Consider the following 20,913-nt stretch of genomic DNA (forward strand, 5'->3'; position numbering starts at 1 on the left):
TTTATTTGATTTAAAAATTACTATTTATAAATTAATATATTTAAATTTGTAATTTAAAGTTTTATTGTGAAGGGTTAATATGTTAATACTTTTTATTAGTTCCAGGGAAAAAAGTAATTTTTAGTTTAAATTTAGATTTTATTTTAAAATATTTGTGAAAAATAAATAAAAGTTATTCATGTTCACTATACTTTCCCAAAACTAGTTCTCCATCACTGTGCAGAGATCTACATGTCAAGTTACTAGTAGGAACTTTACACTCGTTATTTCAGTCCCTGAACGGAGGGGGGAAGACCTAACTACACTTGACTGCAAATCTACAATCAGAAATGTTAAGTAGGAAAAAAGCATAGAATTAGACTAGGTTGCAAGTGCAAACTTACAAGTAAATAGGCACATGCAAGTTTACCTTTGTGAAAAGTGCCCCAAGTTTTTAAAGTGCTGCTCGCAAAACTCTTACCAGTAGTTAATTCTTCATTTTACAGACATGCCAGATAGGTTTTGGAGATGGAGAACGTGTGTGAAAATGAGCCACTTAAGACCACCTAAAGTACCTTACTCATGGAAAAAGTCTGCATAAACCTATACCAGAAGACATTGGCAGAATAAAAGGATTCCCCGCTCACCCATCACATCATCTAGATTTTAATCACCACAAATAAACTGTATGAATGCAATAGGCAAGCTGCTCATGACTATTAATGTAGATGCTGCTTAATATAAAAGCACTGGGAAACCCTTGGCCAAGTGAAAGGATACTTGGTAGCTATGTTGGATGAGGGAGATTTTTTTTTACTATGTCAATTGAATAGTCAAGAGCTACACATACATTTTAGATATTAGATACCTGCTTATCAGCCGGTGCCGCCACAGACTGACTGAACCCATTGATTATGCTGTGACATTAGGGCAGTAATAATTTACTTAACTGATATCTTTTAGTATAAGTTAGTATTTTCTTTTAAAATTACTCCTAAATATGAAAGCTCAAATCCATTACACTAAATAAATGCAAATCACATACCATACATGCACTAATAAACTACTCTTTTTGTGGCTGTTCAACATGATAATTTATGCACGGGTTTCAAAAAGCGAACAGTAACAGTAATTAATCATGACTTGATAGAATTCTACACACCATTCATTACAATTACAGTATACAAAGGATACAGTCCTCTAGATCAACCTCCTCGGACAGGTTCATTTTGCTTGTGATGGTGGAGAAGATGAGGCGCTTCTGTCGTCTGTCTGGGACTGGAAATTCAATCTTACGATCAAGTCGGCCTGGCCTTAGCAGTGCAGGATCCAGAGTGTCAGCTCGGTTGGTGGCCATTATGACCTTGAAGGAATTTGCAAGCATGGTTAAGAAATGATAATCAATGGTAACCGCTCAAAGGTTTAAGCATCAAGCTAAATATTCCACTGTTTTTAAGAAGAATAAAACAGAACCATTTAAAAACAATAACTTTCACGTGGGATTCCCAAAAAAAAGTCAGGTTTCATCAAGTGCTTCTTACTGGAGGATATTCTGTTTCATGTGATTTCAACTGTGGTAGGTCTAAGTAAACAAGCTTTTTCAGAGACCAAGTATTTTACTGACAGGGGAAGCATGGACCTGAACTGTGATCCCAACCGCCTTTCTAAATAAATGTCATAATACATTTTTGAATCTATAGCAGGAGTTTACGGTACAAGCTCTTCATTATGACTTGATCCAGCACAAACCTTATGCTACAAAATCTTTTTTTTTAAAAATATATATATATTTTTTACAAGAAACCTCCCTTTTGACCTTCAAATTGATTGAGCTAAGGGTTTCAGCAACCTAATTAAGTTCACGCTCTTTACTAATGCCAGCAATAAACTTCATAGCGCTACACATTGACAATTTATTCAACATCATAACAGACGAGAGTTTACATGCACCCGTTTGTCAAAATAGCAAGTCTAAAGTAGTTTATTTCAAAGGGGGTGGGTGGATGAGGAGAAAGTAAAACAGGAAATGGTGGGGACTACATTTTGCAATTTGACCAGCCCTTACCTTCACATTAACATTTTGATCAAAACCATCCATCTGGTTTAACAACTCAAGGAGGATCCGCTGAACCTCCCGGTCCGCTGCAGGTGAGAAAAAAAAAGTGAGGTTACTTTGGGTATGCTGGGCTGTTAATCTAAGAGCATAAAATGTAATTGCCCATTTTCAACTATTCATACAGGTTATGCACAAATAACTAATTTTATGAGCAGGCAAAGCAGAAGAGGCGGAATCATGATTAATGTTAAAATAAAAAACTGCATCTATAGAAGGAAAAATATCTATCATTCTTCTTAAAGGTTTATAAAGTACATGCAAACAATGAATATTTTAAACATTCTAATGTGAAGCTTAGTCCTATGTGCTGCTAATTCATAGAAGTCACAAAAGGACCGAACTTGCAACCAAAATCAACACTAAAAGACCTACCCGAGGACTACTTGTGAAGGTGGTATATGCCATTTAGCAGTGCAATGCTTAAAAAATAGTGGCAAAAAGAAGTTTAACAGCAGAGTGCTAAAATACATAGTCTGCATATTAGCAAAAATCAACTTTGGTCTGTTCTTTATTATCGCTCCCAACCAGGCATAATAATATTCAATTCTGCAAATGATTACTTTTGGCAGCTCGAATGAAAAGTTTAGTCAAGACAATTAAGAAGGTCTCCATTGATTTTGGCCACTTGTGGTGTGCCGTCTTGTTCTGCTGCTGTGAGGTCGCCAAGAACCCCGAAGCCCCCCCAGACCAATGACCATTGCTAGAGAACTCCCTAGGAGTAGAGGGACTACTTCCCTGCAATAGGCTGGCACAGAGTCCGGCTTATCGACCGGCTGCTCCCTGGCAATGCAGGAACCAAACCCGAAGCGCTACACCAGCTTCTGAGGGTTATATCTGCCCCCCCAACAAGTGAGAGGACACCACAACCCAACTGAGTCATGCAGGAGCAAAACCCACGGTACCAATCTACCTGCAACCGACAACGAAGAGTCCAATTCGGACTCCAACTGCCAAGGAAGCAAGCACCCGTCGAGGAACATTGGAACCCGAGACCCAATTAGCGAGTGGACCAGCTGTCTGTAAATCATCCTGCAACCTGCTTGCCCCGGACCATGAAGACCATCTTGAAGCCCAGATCCCAGCCGAACTACCTGCTCTGCACCCAGCACGCCCGGTGTGGGTACCGACGAATAAGCTGTGCATCCATGGTTCTGAGGCCATTGCGACCTGACCAATCGTTTGAGGGCCCCCAGACTTTCCTGTAAGTCCCATTATGCAGCCTCTTTTGAGATGCCCCTCTTCTCCATAGCGTGCCTGCTACCAACGACCTCAGCACCCTGCTCCAGGCCAAATCCGGGACTCTCGGCGCTCTGCTGGTGGAATATTGGAACTGGCCTTGCTACCCTCCTAAAACCCGAAGGTGAACCTCGTGAACCAACTGTACAATTTCCTATGCATTTTTTCTATATTTCTCAATAGACTTCTATTGTGCGTAATTGCGCACAACAGAGTTATTTTCCCCAACTAAAAAAAGTACTTACCTATGAACAAAGTTCTTGGTCTGTTAAGTTTTTATAACAACCATTGCTATTTTTGCAAATTTGGTCTCGGATTTATTCTCGAGTGTGCGTCTCATTTCTTGCCTCCGAGTACACCAAATGCTTAGCACTGCTCTCTGGTAAGCCTACCTGCTGGCCCACACTACCACAAAATACAGCGTTTGTTTTATCTACTTATGCCTCTATATACCAATCTGGGTCTCACTGAACTCTCTGCATAGTGTACTTCGTTTTACTACACTATATAGAGAGCCAGCTTCCTACAGCTGGCCTTCACACAAGCCTTGAAAAACTAATTTTAATTATTGTAGTAGCTTGCCCTTGTACATGATGGCACTAAGTATTCTCATCTTTCCTTTCACTTTCTACAGCTAATATGGTCTACGAATCATAGCACCAAGATGTACTTGTGTCAACGAGCGCTGAATAAATAATAAATTACCAAAGTCAAAATGCCACTGACATAGTAGATTTTACACAACACCGTATCATATGGCTGTCAATCATGATCGAAAAATCTTCAGTGTCGATTTTTACTCAATTTGTAATATTATGGATGCTTATGTGCAGTGCTCAACAGCATATTTAAGAGACCAATGTAAAACTAAAATCTGGGAAACGGTTTTAACATTATATTGCGTGGCTAATAACTTTATTGGATCATTATTAATTATAGAATCATTTATCTAGGAATGGAGGAGGCGTTTTATTTCCTTTCACCACCTTCTAGATTTCATTTTCTACTGATGTCTCTGTAAATTGTTCAAGCAGGCTGTTTGCAGGAAATAAATAAAGACAGACTGGAGATGCATTAGTCAGAACTTTTCAGTAATTTTCAGAGGCATCTACAGACCATGTGTTACAAGAAACAGCAGCTGTATCACTGCCTGTAGGTCATCGCAGAAGACAAAATTGCACATCATAGTCCTTAAAATTGCATAGGCTTAAAGGACTATGGGTTGGATAGGGAGAAGCAACACAAGTTGAAAGTGTTGAGGAGACCTCCTTGGAGTCGAGAACCTTTAAGATCTAAGCACAGACCAATGTAAACTTGATGGCGTCATATAGTGCATTAACATTAAAGAGAAGGATGACGAGGTTGGACCCGCAAATGAGTTGAACCTTGAGAACTATCAAGCTGGTGTGGAAGATGCAGAAGGAAAGTTCTGGAGAGAGATTAGGACACAATCGTTTCTTATTGCAACCCTTTACTACTGTAACCAAATCTTAGAATATAGGCTCTTTTATAAACATCTATGGATTAATTAATGAGAAGGGGGAAGAAAACCACCAGTTATTTTTCATTAGTAAAGTCGGAAACCAAGTAATGGCATTTGAACCAGTGGTAGGGTTTGCAAGTACCATCACGCAAGCTCTTGTAATGGTCACCAAAGAGAATTGGAACTGCCTTTCTCCAGAAGCACACCAATGGGTGATCTTTAAGAACAATTGCAAAACGACCCTGTTTTACGCCTATTTCACAACGGTTTGTGGTGCACCCATCAGGCAGAGTTTAATTCCCATCTCTAGCCATGCCAATTACAAAACATACACGTATAATGTGTGTCGATGTTTCTAATGGTTTTGTACTCGCACACAATCTTCTCTTTGGTGGAATACAAGCGTTGCTAAAGGTCCCTGGAACACTGCTCACACATGCGTTTCATCTTAGAATTGCAATTTTGTTACCTCGTACATCAACTCTCTACTGTTAATTAGATTTTTTTTATTGTATCAAATTGTCAGACACCAAATGACCTTATGCTATGGTACAACGTGGGACATGTCCACTAACTTCTATTTCAGAACACACATTGAGTATAGGTAATGATTGTAACAATACCTCCAGTCTGTGCATCAAAGCGTTTCGTTGCAATGGCATCAATTTCATCAATGAAGATGATGGCAGGGGCATTCTCCTTAGCCAGTCGGAAAACGTCTCGCACCATGCGGGGTCCTTCGCCCAGGTACTTCTGCACAAACTCTGAGCCCACCACTCGAATGAAGGCAGCTAGAAGGAAGCACAGAAACAATGACAGCACTGTGATGCATGCTGGGTGTGAACATGAATGAAGAGATTCTTCGCAAATATTAGAACCTTTCATGAAGAACAAGGGCAGGCTCCGAATTGGAAATGGACGGTGTGTCACAGTATGTTCCATCACCCTAATTCTTTAAGGTATTTCGCTGCAATACACATAATTTACACTTTGAAGCTCCCTGACCAGGCAAGAGTTTCACTAATACTCTAAGAAAATGAACTGCTTCAGTCCTCAATCACTTATGCAATTACAGAGCCCAACAAACCACCCTTCACACCTTAATTTGTATATTTGATAATCTAGCGGAAAATGAGAGAGTAAACATACTGGGGGCCCTCCGCAAGAAATTGCTTAGTGGCATGAAAGTAACACAAGGGCTGGAACCCCCAAGTATTCTCTGGGGAGGCGATTTTAACCATCACCCCTGTGAGAAACTCAATAGTAATGTTTGCGGGATGGGGGCTGAAACAGAAGAGCAAATAACCCACTTCAGTCACTAGGTAGTGGGGGATTTCTTAAATTAAACTATGTCAAGTCTGGACCTAGTTATACTAAATCAAATAAACCCTTCGTCTGGGAAATTGGACCCCACATACCTCGGTAGGGGTAGTGAAACAACTATCGATTACATTCTCATAACACCGACTCTTGTTAATAGGCATACGAATTTTAAAGTTAAAATCAACACGTTGAGCGATCACTCAGCTTTGGTTTTTGAATTATCCTTAGACAATGGTCAACCACTTTCCCAAACCATAATGTCCACCCTCGCCCAGAATAACATACAGCTTATAAAAACAAATGGCTATACCTTGGGGTGGGGGAAGATCTACCCAAATGAATTAACAAATAGGGTCGTAACTGGAGCACAATCGGCAATAATGAAATGCTTAGACATGGAGGCAAGCGAAGAGGAAGTCCTGCTTCATTTTAACTTCATTCTAGGAAAAGTGAATGAATGTCTCACCGTAAATCAGAAAGGGACTAAGGAAGGGAAAAAAGGTTGGTTTAATCATGATTGTACAGACGCCCATAAAAAGCTAAAGAGAGCTCTATCGAAACCAATAAGAGACCAAGAGGAGATTAGGACCTTGAGAAAAACGTATAGGCTCACGTGTAAAGCACGGAAAGAAGAACTTAAAAAAGCCTTATGGGATCAGCTGCATGAAAGTTCCAGAAATAAAGATAGCGATCTATTCTGGAAGGTGGTAAAAGCACCTTTTTTAACGGATACAGAAGATCGTCCCAGCGTAGAAGTGGCCATTGAGGGACAAACCTGGGTACATCACTTCGCAAAAATTTTCAGCCAACCCCCAGTAGTACCCCTCATAGACAATAGCCCAAATCACAATAATCTATTCCCAATCCCATTGAGAGTTGGCCTACTTGAGGTAACAGCTGCAGTCAATGCCAGTAAAAGCAGAAAAGCCCCTGGCCCAGATGGGGTGCCAGTCGATTTTTTTCAATTTAAATTAGATCTGTGGGCTCCCATCATCACAAGGGTATTTGACGCAACAATGAAGTGTGGCTTACTCCCCTTTTTTTTTTTTTTAAATTTATTTTTATTGTTGCCTCAGGCGGATCATGGGTACAGGAGACAAAACAACTCGGGGGAGCGTCAACATTCCGCTCTCCCCGATATTCTGCAACTTTTTAATAGTCAGTTACATATCTTTCAGCATGACGAACTTGTTTTTCATTTTCACCCCAAACTCCCACCCGCCCCCCTGAACTCCTGAAAACGTCATCAACTGAGAGGCCTCTATCGAAAGCCCCCCTTCCCGCCCTCCCTTTCCCCCCCTCCCACCCCCCACTCTGCAGCATACCATCCTTCCCCGCCACCCCCCCCGACCCCCGAGCCTCCCTCCCCCTCTAAGTCGTGACATAGAATATATACAATCCAGCAACCCGGATCCTCCGTGAACAACTATGCTGGAATCAGCGTCGAACGTGTGTCCCGGCTATCCTCCCTTCCACCCACCCTCCTCTCCGGACAGTCCTACTCCATTCCATGGTAGTGCCTCCACTTAGTCCATATTTTTCGAAATTTTCGTGGGCACCCTCTAGCTTTGTAGGTCACTCTTTCAGCCGCCATATACATATCTAGACCCCTCCTCCATTCCTCTAGGTCGGGTTTCCCAGGCGCCCCCCACATTCGTGCTATATCTCTTTTTGCTACTACCAAAGCCAGCTGCAGGAAAATGAGTAGGTATCTTGTAATGTCCACCTCCGTTGACATTCCCAGAAGCGCCAGTTTTGGATCTCTAGGAATCTCCACCTCCAATATCATACTCAATTCCCTAAGTACCTCGCCCCAATATTCCTGTATCACAGTGCAGCCCCAAATGATGTGGTAGAAGTCGCCTGTTTGGTGCTGGCATCGTATGCATGAGGTGTCGGTCACCCTCCCCATCCTGGAGAGCCTCACTCTGTCAAAGTAAGCCCGGTGAAGGACCTTAAACTGTATTAGGCGGAGCCTCGATTTTATGGCCACTTCCCTCGGGTGCATGAGTGCGAGTTCCCAATCCAGGTCCTCCATCGTGCCCACATCTGCCTCCCACCTCGCCCTGAGTGCCTGCAAGTCTCCCAACATATTATTTGTCAGTGTTTTGTATGTCATGGATATTGCCCCCCTCTGTATCCGCTCCTGGAGTAATCGGCCCTCAAGTGGTGCAAACTGGGGTATGTCGGTAAGCGATATGTGCTGTGCTCCCCACGCGTGTCTTAACTGCAAGTATTTATAGTATTGGGTGTTCTGGAGGCCATAGTCCTGCTGCAGCGTCTGGAAGGTTTTAAGTTCCCCCTTTGCTATGACATCTCCCACCGTGGAGATGCCGATGTCGTCCCACCTGTGGAATCCCTTCAGTTTATGCAGCTCCGTCAACCACCTACACGACCATAGGGGTGTCTGTCTGGTGAGCCTTTCATGCCAGCCCATCCTAATTGTCGCTCTGCGCCACGCCATCAAGGTAATCTTCGTCGCAGGTAGGAGCTGGCGGCCTCCTTTCGCGCCATACCAGAAGTGTAGTACCATCTTATTGCCCCATTTGGATCTCTCTAGAGCATAGGTGGGATGGTCAGCCGGGGCGTGTAACCACTCATTGATCGGGGCAAGGTGTTCTGCCCAGTAATAGGCCTCCAGATTAGGTAGCGAGATTCCCCCACTATATTGGTGGCGTTGCAGGGTCGTGAGTGCCACCCGGGATTGCTTCCCCAACCACAGGAAAGAGCGGAGATCAGCATGGATTGTCCGCAGTGTCGCATCTGGTAAGGGATAGTACTCATTTTGCAGGGCGTATAAAAACTTCGGTAACAGGATCATTTTATACAGGGCGGCTCTGCCTAACATGGTGAGCGGTAGCGGTCTCCATCTATCCATCTCCGTCTTCGCTGCCCCCAACACCCTAAGTACATTGTCTGCTCAGGAGCGCCTCCTGTCCCGGGTGATAAAGACCCCCAAATACCGGAAGCCTTCCGTAGTGTGAATGAGCAACTCAGGCAGGCACTCCCCCCGCGGCTCACCTTGCGGGTCGTAGAGGATCGACTTATGCCAATTTATAGTGTGTCCGGCCACTGCCCCAAAGTCGCCTAGTTCCCTGAAGAGGGCCGGTATTGTCCTAGCCGGGTTCGTCACATATAGCAGCACGTCATCGGCGTACAGGGAGATCTTCTCCTGGTCAGCTGCCGAGTCCCCCCAGTGAAAGCCAGTCACTTCTTGATTGAGCCGGATGCGGATCGCCAGGATCTCAATCGTGAGGGTAAAGAGGAGTGGGGACAGCGGGCACCCCTGGCGGGTCCCCCGCTCTATCGCGAACTCTCTCGACAGTCGCCCATTAACTCGCACTCTCGCCCTAGGGCTCGAGTATAGAAGACTCACCCAATGTCGGAACTTGGGCCCGAACCCAAAACGTTCGAGAGTGCCCATTAGGAAGGGCCAGTGGACCGCATCGAATGCCTTCTGTGAGAAGTTGGCCTGATAGGTAGTGTTTCCAATTCTGGAACCACTGGTTATCAGTCCAAACAAACCCCAAAGATGTCAGGTTGTAAGTCAACCTTGTAGACAAGCTATCCTAGTGGTAGCATGGACTAAGCAGCCTTAAAGGCTTAACTTAAGAGGTCGTGTTAAGCGAGCTTGTTTTACCACATACAATCCTGTAATCAAATGAAAGGACACCACACAAGTATATATTATAAAAATATATGTATTTATTACTAAATTACTCCCCAGTACTCTTTATGAGGAAAGGGGCACAAGCGTTAAATCAAAAAGCACTGTTACACATATAAAGTTGCACGTTTATGGATGAGGGCGGGTGGCCACTCAGACCATATATCAAAAAAGTGGTATAAGTAACACTTTACGAACAATGGTTAGGCCTAGGGCCTAGAGATTCGCTGGGAGCAGTCAGGACAAGCAATGAAGAAGTCGGGAGTAGCCCACAGGAGACGGATGCAGCACGGAAAGTGCAGCGCGCACCAATGCACTGTCAATGGTGCGTAAAAGTCAATTAAAGTGAATAAAAAGATACTTCCGCTGAACCTAGGAACACAAAACTTTAGACACAGACCCTAGAGGTGTGTACCAGTGTAAAGACACCGGCGTTGCAAAGTTACCTCACCCACAGGCCGTGGGTGCACAGGGTCGAAGTGGCGTCGGGTTCTGTCACGCAGGTTCTGGGTGCTTGGAGCTGTTGCAGCTGCAGGCGCTGTGAAGCAGAAGTGTCCGGTGCGATCCAAGGGTGGATCGATGTAGAAAAGTATCTGAAAGCAGAGGGGACAGAGTCTGGGTCACTCAGCAGTGACCAGGGTGGAACCAGGACGGAACCAGGCAATGTCGGGCGCAATCAGGCGGTTGTCGATAGGCTTCTCTCCGCTGTCACGTGGGCTCTGGGGCATCTGCGACGTCCAGGAGCAGGTCACGATCTGTCCCACGTAGGCTCTCGCCGTCAGCACCGTCGGCTTGAAGATTGTAGCAAACAGCACTTGGCAAAAGCAATCCACGCGGAACCGGGAGATTGCTTATCACTCGAACCAGGAGGGTCAGAGTGGGTGCTCCTTTTCACAGGAGCTGGTGCAGATCTGGAGCAACCAGAAAAGCAAGTCGTATTTCGAAGTTCGTCGGCACAGGGGCCACAAGCCAGCTGGCAAGTGACCGGGCCAACGCGTCGAGCGCACACAAGCAGAAGGGCCCCACGCAGCACTCGTCGAGTGTGGAGGGGTGAGCTTTGGTGCAAGTGGAGCTCGGGGCTGGGGCTTCTCAAACCCCGGTGTACAGCTTCGAGGGTCACTCGTGGGCCGCACGGTCAGCGTCTCGTGGCCTTTTCAAGATGGCGTGCCCCACGCTTCCGGTCGCCTCCACGGGTCTCAGCTCTGCAGGGACTGTGGATCGGGCAGGTAGAAGGCAGGCAAGCTTGATCTCGTCGATCTCTGTCGCTCGAGTTCCGGCGGGAACTGCAACAAAGCAAGGGTCGAGGGCTGGATGGTGCCTGTTTGCACAGGGTGGTCACTCCTTGACCACAAGGGAGATTCTTCAGTCTTCTCACGTCGTGTAGAAAGTCGAAGGGTCCAGATTTCGTTTCTTATGTTTCTTCAGGATGATCTGAGGTCCGTTGGGACTGCTCCCCCTCTTATTCGAATCTAGGGGGTTGGACATCCTGCTAGGTCCCCTCCTATGGGTGGGACCCAGGAAGGGGGTGGTTACACCCCTCTCCTTTGATCCTGGCCGCGCTGGGACAGGGGCTGGGAGGCCCCAGAACCGGTTTGGCCGGATCCTGCAAGGGGCAGCCTTGTGCTCCCCAGGCAGTGTCTGGTTTCATTGAAACCTCCCTACTCCAATCCACTATCTCCTGTCTGGGGTGGTTTGACACCGCCCTGTGACAGGAAACTCTTTGTCCAGGCCTCCTCTGCTGGGTTTCGGTCAGCAGCAGGAGGTCAGACCCGTGTCTGTGGCAGGGGCATCCATTTTGTGGATCTGAGGCTCATTTTAAATCAACCGCGTTTCAGTAAAGTAACATGTCTTCTCCCTCTAGAAGGGTGGAATGCTATCCCCGTCGCCAGAACTGGCGAGGGGATAGTATTCCAATTCGTATGACACCTTACACGACATGTTTTGATAAAGCCAAACCAAAGTTGCTATATAACCGCGAGGATTATAATGCGCTTAAGAGTATATGGTATGGCATTATCCCGGATCAGCTTAGGGAGTTGTTCCCGCCAGCTGCAGACAGGCTCAGCTCATGCCAGAGCACCATCTCACATAAAACCACGCACTCTGCCTCCAGGATTGATGAGGCCTTCCATAGGAGTGGCTTACAGGCTATATATGTGTCCAGATATAGGTTTAGATATAGGTATACTATATCTAAGCAAGGGGTGATTACACCCACTTGCCCCAGCTGAGTGATCAGCCAGTTGTGTCAATTTAAGAACCAGCCAGGGGTGGCAAAAGCTATGCTTCAGCCCCTGGTAGGCCTTGGTGGCACCTATGCCCTGAGCACCTATAGTGCATGGTACAGGGGCTGACAAGGAGTCCATTTCCAATTGTGGTATGTACCTATAGCACATGTATTACAAATTTAGAGAGAGAACAGCAGGCTGGGGGTCTGATTAGCAGGCCCACAGCCTCAGTAAGTCGAAAACCAGTGAAGCAAAAAGCAAAAATTGGGGTGACCATAGGATAGCAGACCCTACTCTCCTACACCTTCTCTGCATCCAATGAGAGGAACCAGTGTGGCTCACTTTTGTCACCGACTTCCTGGAGCCAGTTGTGTGTGCGCCGCAGGTTAAGTTTAGTGGCCCTGTCCGGCAGGAACCCGGACTGGTCTGGGTGTACTAGGTCCGTTATGACCTGTCGGAGTCGCCTTGCCAGAATGGTGGCGAGAATTTTATTCTCAATGTTCAGAAGGGAGATTGGGCGGTAGGAAGAACAGTCCTCCCTGGGCTTGCCCTCCTTGTGGATCGGGACTATGGTGGCTAGGGCCAGGTCTGGCGGGAGACTACCGGAGACAAACACACCCGCATATAGTGATTTCAAGTGACGTGCCAGGAGGTCCCCCGTCCGTTTGAAGAACTCCGCCGGGAAGCCATTAGGTCCCGGGGATTTCCCAGGTTTCAGGACAGCCACTGCCTCCGCGATTTCATCCATGGACAGGTCGGCTTCCAGCGCCTCGCAATCTTCGGGGGTTAACTGCGGCACTTCCATGCTACCCAGGAACGACTTCACCACCCCGCAGTCTCCGAGGTCCCTGGCCCTATAGAATTCTTCGAAATAGGTCGCAAAGGCCTCTGCTATCGCGATATCTGACGTTGCTCGTGTCGGGCCCGGTATCCCAATCCCGTCAACCCATCTGGCTGCCTGCTCCCGCCTGCTCAGCCATGCCATGAGTTTCCCGGATTTGTCGCCTACATCATACAGGCGATGGAGGGTGGCCAGCGCCTGTGTGCGCGCTTCGTCCGTGGTTAGTTCCCTGTATAGCCGTTGAGTGTCCAGCAGAAGTCTCAGATGCCCCTCCCTTTTCGTTTTGAGGTAATCAGCTTCTTGAGTCAAGATGTTCGCCTCCACCCGCGCTACTTCCTCAGTGCGTTTCCTTCTGGCCTCCCCCACCCTTGAGTTGAAACGGTCCCTCAACACAGTTTTCATGGCTTCCCATAGCGTAACTCCCGATTGCACCGACCCCTCGTTTTCCGCCACAAAGACTTTGATGTCCGCTCTAATGCCCCCTAGAATCCCAGGAGTCTGTAGGTCCCACGGCGACATACGCCACTGTGCCTGTCCACTCCCCCTGCCATGTCCTATGTGTACAAACAGCGGGGAATGATCCGAGATACCCCTCGCCTTATAGTCGGCCGAGTCCCCCGTCGAGAGTTCCTGTCGTGTAGTGAATATATAGTCCAATCTAGAAAAAACCTTGTGGGCCCCAGAGTAAAAGGAGTAGGCTTCCTGCACAGGATGAAGCCACCGCCACACATCAGTGAGGCCAATCGTGTCCATTCTGCGCGCCAAAGCAGTCACTGCAGCCACTGCCTGGGAGTTCCCAGATCTATCTCTAGTCGTGCACATCACATCGTTGAAATCCCCACCCATAATCTGCACCGTGTCTGCCGTGTCAAGCAGTATGTTCGTGATCTCCTGCATCGTCCGGTTTTGTAGTTTGGGTGGAGCATACACTGACAGTAACGTGTACCTGCGCCTCTTCCATGTCCCCTGTACCCCCGCAAACGTGCCCTGCGGGTCCAACCATGTGCGTGTCACTGTGAAGGGTGTCGTTTTCCTAATGAGTATGGCTGTGCCCAGTGAGTCCTTAGTGTATCCAGCGTGCGCTAAGACTATGTATGGCCCACGTGCTAAGAAAGCACAATGGTTCCCCCTCAAATGTGTTTCCTGGAGGAATATGATGTCTGGTGCCATGCGTTTAATATAGGCATTGACCAAGCCCCTCTTAATTTTGGAACCCAAGCCATTTACATTCCAGGTTAGCGCCTTCACCCCAGCGCCATCTCGGGTTGTTTCAGCTAGTGTACCTGCCATTGCACTTCACACTGACCACCGAATACCGGACCCTGGGTCCAGGGTAGTAGCAAGGGTGAACTCTGCTGCCTCACTGATACCACCCCCCTTCCCCCCCCAACTCCCCAACACCCCGACGTGGGACAAAAACAGTACCAACATTCCCTACCATCCCCCTCCCCACCTCCCTCCCCTTCCAGCTGCGCCCCAACATGGGACCAAACCATCCATGGGAGTAGGTCAGTCGCCCTCCCGCACATCCCTCCCCAGTCTAAACTGTGTTTAGTTCAAACACACAAAAGAAACAAACTGTAGGGGGTGTGCCAACTTGCGTGCTCCGTTATGCCGAGCTGCTATCTCATCCGAGCTGCATGGTCCTGCCTTCAAGAATGTGAGTCCTGAGTGTCTATGATCGGGTCTGGACCCGAGGAGTCTTGTTCCAGCTGACGGATCTCCTTAACCAAGGGGTGTAGTGATTCGCCCACAAGGTCCATATCTTCCTCACCGGATGAGGGGCCTTCCGATCTCTCCACGTCATCTCCCTCGGAGCGTATCCCATTCCTCAGACTGCTGAACCTCGAGCCCGCCACTGAGTCTTTGCCTGGGGATTCCGATCTGCCTCCCCTGTTGTTCGCCGAACCTCGAGTCCTATATGGCGTCGCCAAGACTGTGTGTTGGGTCCTCTGTAGCCTCCGTCGCTGCGGCTTCGGCCGCTCCCAGCTCGATCTTTCCCTCACTGTTCTGTCCATTGCGTCTCGACTGGCTGTCTCCCTACTGTTCAAGATAGGGCACTCCTCCAACCACTGCCACGCGTCTTCTGGGTGGGCAAAAAAGATAGACTTGTCTTTATATATCACCTTCAGCTTGGCCGGGAAGAGGAGCATGTATTTAATATTCAGGGATCTCAGTTTCGCCTTCACAGCGTCAAAGGAGCGGCGCTGTTTCGAGACCTCCTGACTGTAGTCCGGGAAGATCATTATTGTAGTGTTCTCCAGGCGGATCTCTCCCAGGGCCCTAGCCTCCCTCAGGATCAGGTCCCGATCGGCAAAGTTTAGGAAGCGCGCTATAACCGGCCTTGGTCTCGCGCCCTCAGGTGGCTTGGCCAGAAGCGCCCTATGTGCTCTTTCAATAATAAAGCATGTGGAAAATGGCGCCGTTGGGAATGTAGATTTCAGCCATGTTAGGAGGAAGGCGGCCATGTCCTTTTCCTCAATCCCCTCCCTAAAACCTACAAAGCGGAGGTTGTTGCGCCTGGACCTGTTCTCTGCATCGTCCACCTTCCATTGGAGGTGACGGTGCGCAACCTGTAGCTCCGCCATGTCTTTCTTGAGCGTAGTGATCGCCTCCCCGTCCTCCTTCAATTTGTCCTCCGCTGCCGTCACTCTTTCGGTCAGGTTCCGAAAGTCCTGGCGCAGCAGCGTCACCTCGACCCCAACCTCGCCAATCTTGGTCTCTAGGGCGGATCGCGATGCCTGGATGTCCGTTCTGGACGCTTGGATGGCCTCCAGTAGCATGGCCGTGTCGGTGCGGGAGCCTGGATGGTCTGCCATGGGCCGTGGCGCCGCGAAATTGTCCATAGGTCCCTGGCGTGGGGGTTTGGGCACCGGGTCTTTCTTTCCCATCTCCGTACCGTATAGCCGCCCAAGAGAATATGCCGGGATTCCTGCTTCCGCAGTGGGGCGCCAGCCAGTGTGTGAACCGCCGGATGGCGGGAGCGTGGGTCACTGCCTCTGTGCCTCCCCCTCGCCAGATAGTCCCCGAGGCACTGGGTCTCTCCCCTTGTTACGCCTGTATGTTGCCGGGTAGTAGGTCAGCTCCCTCTCCTGTGGGTCGTATTCCCGCTGCCTCCCGGGAGCCGTCTCCGCCACTTCGCTCTTGCTCCCAGCGCCCCCGGGTCTCTTCACCCCCAAGGCGGCTCCAGCCGGCGTCTCAGGGGGGGGGGGGGGGGGGGTCAAGGGGGGGGGGGCGGGGTAGGAAAGCCGGCCTCGGCGCCCGTGGAATGGGGTGCTTCTCCCCCTCTGCTCACCGTAGGTGTCTGGTCCGCCTCGCACAGTGGTGCGCCGCAGCAGGCGCCGGGTGCGTCTCCCGTCACTTTACCTCCCGCCGGCGGCCATCTTGGTGCAGGCTACCGCGGCCCCTCGATCTCCTCGCGCCGACCTTCTTCTGCCCCCCGCAGGCTCTCGGCTTCTCCCGGCTGATTGGAGAACTCCGGATTGCAGGGCGGAGAGCGCCAGCCGCCGACCCGTCGGTCGCGTCTTTTAGGCAGCCAGCGGACCCCTTTCTCTCGCGGCCGCCATCATGGCCGCCGTCCCTTCGCCAACTTCTGACGCGAACCACTCGCTGCGGAAGGCTGACACTTCCCAGGCTGCTCGCTCTCGATCCCAGAGTACGCTATCTTCACTCTGGCAGCGTTTCAAGCTCGGTTTGGACGGATTTCAGGCGGATTACGGGGCAGCTCGGCCGGAGCTCCGGAGTGGCACGTCTAGTCGGCCATGCTGCTGGCCACGCCCCCGGCTTACTCCCCTCTTGGTCCCAATCTATATTGGTACCCATTTTTAAAAAGGGAAACAGAGAGGAGGTGACCTGTTACCGACCAATTTCCCTCCTGGACTCACTGGGGAAAGTACTGGGTAGAGTGGTACTCCAGCGTCTACAGGAGTGGGCGGAAGACACCGGGACCCTCTCGGATATCCAGTATGGCTTCCGAGAGGGACTCGGAACAAGCCCTGAACCTGGCCCTACTGATGGGGAAATACGTGTCGGCAAGACGCGAGAAGCTCTACATTGTTTACGTCGACCTCTCTTGGGCTTTCCACTGCGTTTCCCACGCTAAATTATGGTCGGTGTTATCTAATATGGGAATTGATAAGGCCCTTCTGACTCTACTTAGGGAACTCTATTCCAACGCTTCCTCCAGGGTTCGCTTTGGAGTACGAGGCGAGCTGTCGGAATCTTTTCCCGTGGTGCGTGGGGTCAGGCAGGGGTGCATCCTCGCCCCCTTTCTCTTCTCCCTCTACACAAATGGTCTTGAGGTAGAGATGTTGAGGGGGGGCCTGGACCTGCCCCGGGTAAAAGACAGACTGGTCCCCGCGCTCCTGTACGCGGATGACGCGGTTATCATAGCACGCACTCCACGCGAGCTGCAAAAATCCCTGAACAGCTATGCGAAATTTATGAGTGACTTGGACCTTCATATAAACATTAAAAAAAACCTATGTCATGGTTGCTGGTCAACCTAGGAAACAGGGAAAAAACATCTACCTTAATAACGAAAAACTGGACACCACCCCCCAGTATCCCTATTTAGGGATTATGATTGATGAGCAGCTCAACTGGAAAGCGGCAATAGAAGTGCGTAAACACCAACTTTTGCGCTCCACTGCCGCTCTCATGAAATTCGCACAGAAGCTAGGGAAAAAGCCCCCGGTCGAACTTCTACAGATCTATAGAGCCAAAGGCCATTCCATCTCACTTTACGGGGCAGGCCTGTGGGGACATAAAAACACGAAAGCCCTCCAGGTTGCAGAGAACACTTTCACGAGATTTCTACTTGCGGTTCCAAAATCAGTTTCCACTTTTGCCTGCCATGCAGAACTGAGGCTACCACACATTGAGGACTTGGCCAAAATCGAACCTGTACTCCTATGGCGCCGAATATGGGTTTTAACGAAAAATACTCTTACTAAACATATTATTGCGGACTGTATGACCCTAGACTATGCTGAAAAAATAGATTGGCTAACATATGTAAAAAAAACTTTTTATCAATCTAGGAATGGCAGACTTTTATTATAAACCTGAATCCATTGCTGAAATTACCAAAAAAGAATTAAAGGCAAAGGCGCTGAGCCACTTCGAAGAATTATGTATTTCTGTGGAAATTAAGAAACCATCTGTACAGCACTCCCTAGAGGTCATGACCACCTTGGATATGGAACCATATTTAACTTATGTCGACTCGCAGTTTGAACGATTCCTACTAGCAAGATTCAGGCTGAACATTTTCCATAGGGTTGTAGCATTTCCCAACAGAAACAGCTGGGAAGAAAGTTTAATGGCTTGCCCATTCGATGGACTATCTGAGCAGACAACAATCCACACAGTACTGTTTTGCAAATTTTATTCGGCACATCGTAAACTTTGGTTAACCCCCTTGCTCCGAAATTCAGGCCTTCGAAGGCGTCGCCCTGCAATGCTGTGGCTGCAATTTTTAAGCTCTGAATATGCATGTAAAGTTGTAAGCACTTTTCTAAAATGTATTTTTAAGCACAGGCTAAACCTACAAAACAATAATCTTCAATCTCCGTGATAAATTAACGGTACTATAAATTTTAAAATGAACTGAATATGTTTTAGAAATGTTATAATGAAATGAAATGTATGAAAGCTTTTATGGTTTCTTGTAAAATTACAAACCAAATAAAGATTTTACTACTACCTTAATTTGTTGATGCCTGCAGCAGATACTAAAATGTAAATACCATGGCATAAATCTCTCACCTGCATGTATTCCTTCCTAAACCACTAGAGTTTGTACTCACCTGTGGTATGATGAGCCACAGCTTTGGCCAGCATGGTTTTCCCACATCCAGGAGGACCGTACATAAGAACCCCACGGGGAGGATCAATGCCAATCTGCACAAGATAAGAGGAAGGAAGTGAAAGGGTATCCGTTAGTAACTCAAGGGTCTCCAACCTTTCCAGAACAGGAACTACTTATGGTCAATGAAAACCATCCCGAGCTAATAATTATTATTACTGTTAGACCACATAAGACAAGATTGCATTAGTGCCATCATTTACAAGATTACCAGCAGCAATCACCACTGTGCAGGGTTGCCAGCAGTAATGCAAAAAAGGCTTAGGTTTTATCAATTTGGAATGCCTCTAATGGGATAATACATAATAGCTACTATTGCAATGCCCCAGCACCTATTAAGTCTTTATAACTCCACATGAGTTATCGCTCAAAATATCAGCTTTAGATGTATTTTGGAAATTATAAGTCCACATAATACACATTTTCTTTTTAAATACTCACTTTTCAATTTTGTTATACATTTGCTAATTTAACTTATAAAATCTTCTAACTTAGTAGTCTGGGATGCACACAGGACAGCTACTTATAGGTGGCAGAAGAGCTACCAGTAGCACACAAGCTACACGTTGGCGAAGCATGCATTAGTTATTTATACCAAGATTCTACAATGAAATATATTCTACCTAACAAGGATTCCGCCGACCATTAACAGTTTGATCCTTTGTGTGTACTTCTTTGCAACAGAAATGCTTTGCCACCAAATTAGGCTACTAGAACGAAGTATGTCCTTTTCTCTTGATCCTAAAAGAACGCTTATTATTTTATACAAATTTGAGTTTACAAACTTCAGTTCTTTTTACCTGCAGTTCTATTTTAATGTTTTTGCGAAGCTTTGATGGCCCAAACTGCCAAAATAAATTCTGGATTAAATGAATGAAATGCTGCTCAATTTCAGGTCTGCAACTACATGGACTATTTGAATGCGTACTGACTTGGAGCTATATTGTACCCTTGCACTTAAAACACGATCTTACGAATCGGTGGTAAAGATGCAGAGAAAACAGAATACAAAATATATAAAATCAACTGATCCGAGTCAAACTATGTAGGAAGCTGGCTCTCTATAAAGTGGACCAAAAAGAAGCACACCGTGCAAAGAGTCCAGGCAAACTCGAAAGGAATTAAAGAGGCACAAATGAAACCCCTAAACGCTCTCCTTGGTGGTGGTGTGAGAGAGCAGTAAGGAGCATATTTATTGCACACACACACACACACACACACACACACACACACACACACACACACACCACACTTAAAAAATAAATACACCAACCAAAAAATAACATACTTTTATGTGAATTTAGATACCTAGATCATCTGAAACAGGTAAGTATTTGTCAAGTTATGAATTTTTACAGTTTTCAAAAGCTGATAAAGTGCCATTTTAGGAGCGGTAATGTTATCCTATGGGGGGAAAAATGTACTACATTCGGGCATTTAGGAAACAGGGTTTTTGTAGCAGTAGTCTGCCCCACACACTTTTGCCTGGTATTTGATGGAACTCTGCAAAAAAACAAGGAGATGGACGGAGCGCCAAAACTTTTCAGACGCTCACCTCAAGTCACAGATCTGGGTTGAATAAATCATAGTTCTTTAGCTCACTTAGCCTCCCCAGTTTAGACCCAGCCTTATGCAAATCACTCTAAACACTGAGCCTCATGGGAACAGTCCAGCCCAAACTGCCAAGCCAGGTCTTCTCTGGACATGAAACAAGCATCCCGTGACCAGTTTCTGGGTAAAACTCCTCATCAGCCAGGCTAGCTTGAATCCAAAGGAATGTGAGCAAGGGACTCACGCCTGGGCGTACCCTGCCAACTTAGGGCGTACAAAGCAAACACAAGGAGATGATGGACAGAGCGCTGAAACTTTAATGCAACTCTGACTAAAGTGCGCTGGTTTCTGCTAGCCAGGCCCCAGTAGCAGTGTTTCTTTCCCAAAACAAGACACCTAGTCACTTGATGTCCAAGTGAGCAGGCCTTTAACATCTCTTCAAGTCCCTTGTAAATGGTCCCACAACGTGCAGGTCTGTCTTCCTCAGCAATTGCTGTCTGGACAGGACACAACAAGCCTTGGTTGCTGCAAGGGGTCCAGTACTTCAGGTAATGGTGTTGTAGGCTCCAGTCGGTCCTGGCATCTCCACACTTGAAGGGAAGACAGATCTGCCTGGGGGA

The 20,913-nt window shown here is 47.6% G+C and overlaps 1 protein-coding gene across 1 annotated transcript in view; it reads right to left on the reverse strand.

Annotated features, from left to right (window-relative positions):
- The window catches only part of PSMC4 (proteasome 26S subunit, ATPase 4), a 113,334-nt gene that overhangs the window by 33,875 nt on the left and 58,546 nt on the right, over positions 1-20,913 (reverse strand). Inside the window, exons 6-9 of the mRNA XM_086930046.1 lie at positions 18,684-18,777; positions 5,438-5,605; positions 2,045-2,121; positions 1,174-1,342 (exon numbers count right to left, since the gene is read on the reverse strand). Coding sequence (XP_086786172.1) covers positions 1,174-1,342; positions 2,045-2,121; positions 5,438-5,605; positions 18,684-18,777 — 508 coding nt within the window. The remainder of the gene's footprint in view (positions 1-1,173; positions 1,343-2,044; positions 2,122-5,437; positions 5,606-18,683; positions 18,778-20,913) is intronic.

Source organism: Lissotriton vulgaris, chromosome 7 (assembly GCF_964263255.1).
Source record: "Lissotriton vulgaris chromosome 7, aLisVul1.2, whole genome shotgun sequence".
Taxonomy (NCBI): domain Eukaryota; kingdom Metazoa; phylum Chordata; class Amphibia; order Caudata; family Salamandridae; genus Lissotriton; species Lissotriton vulgaris.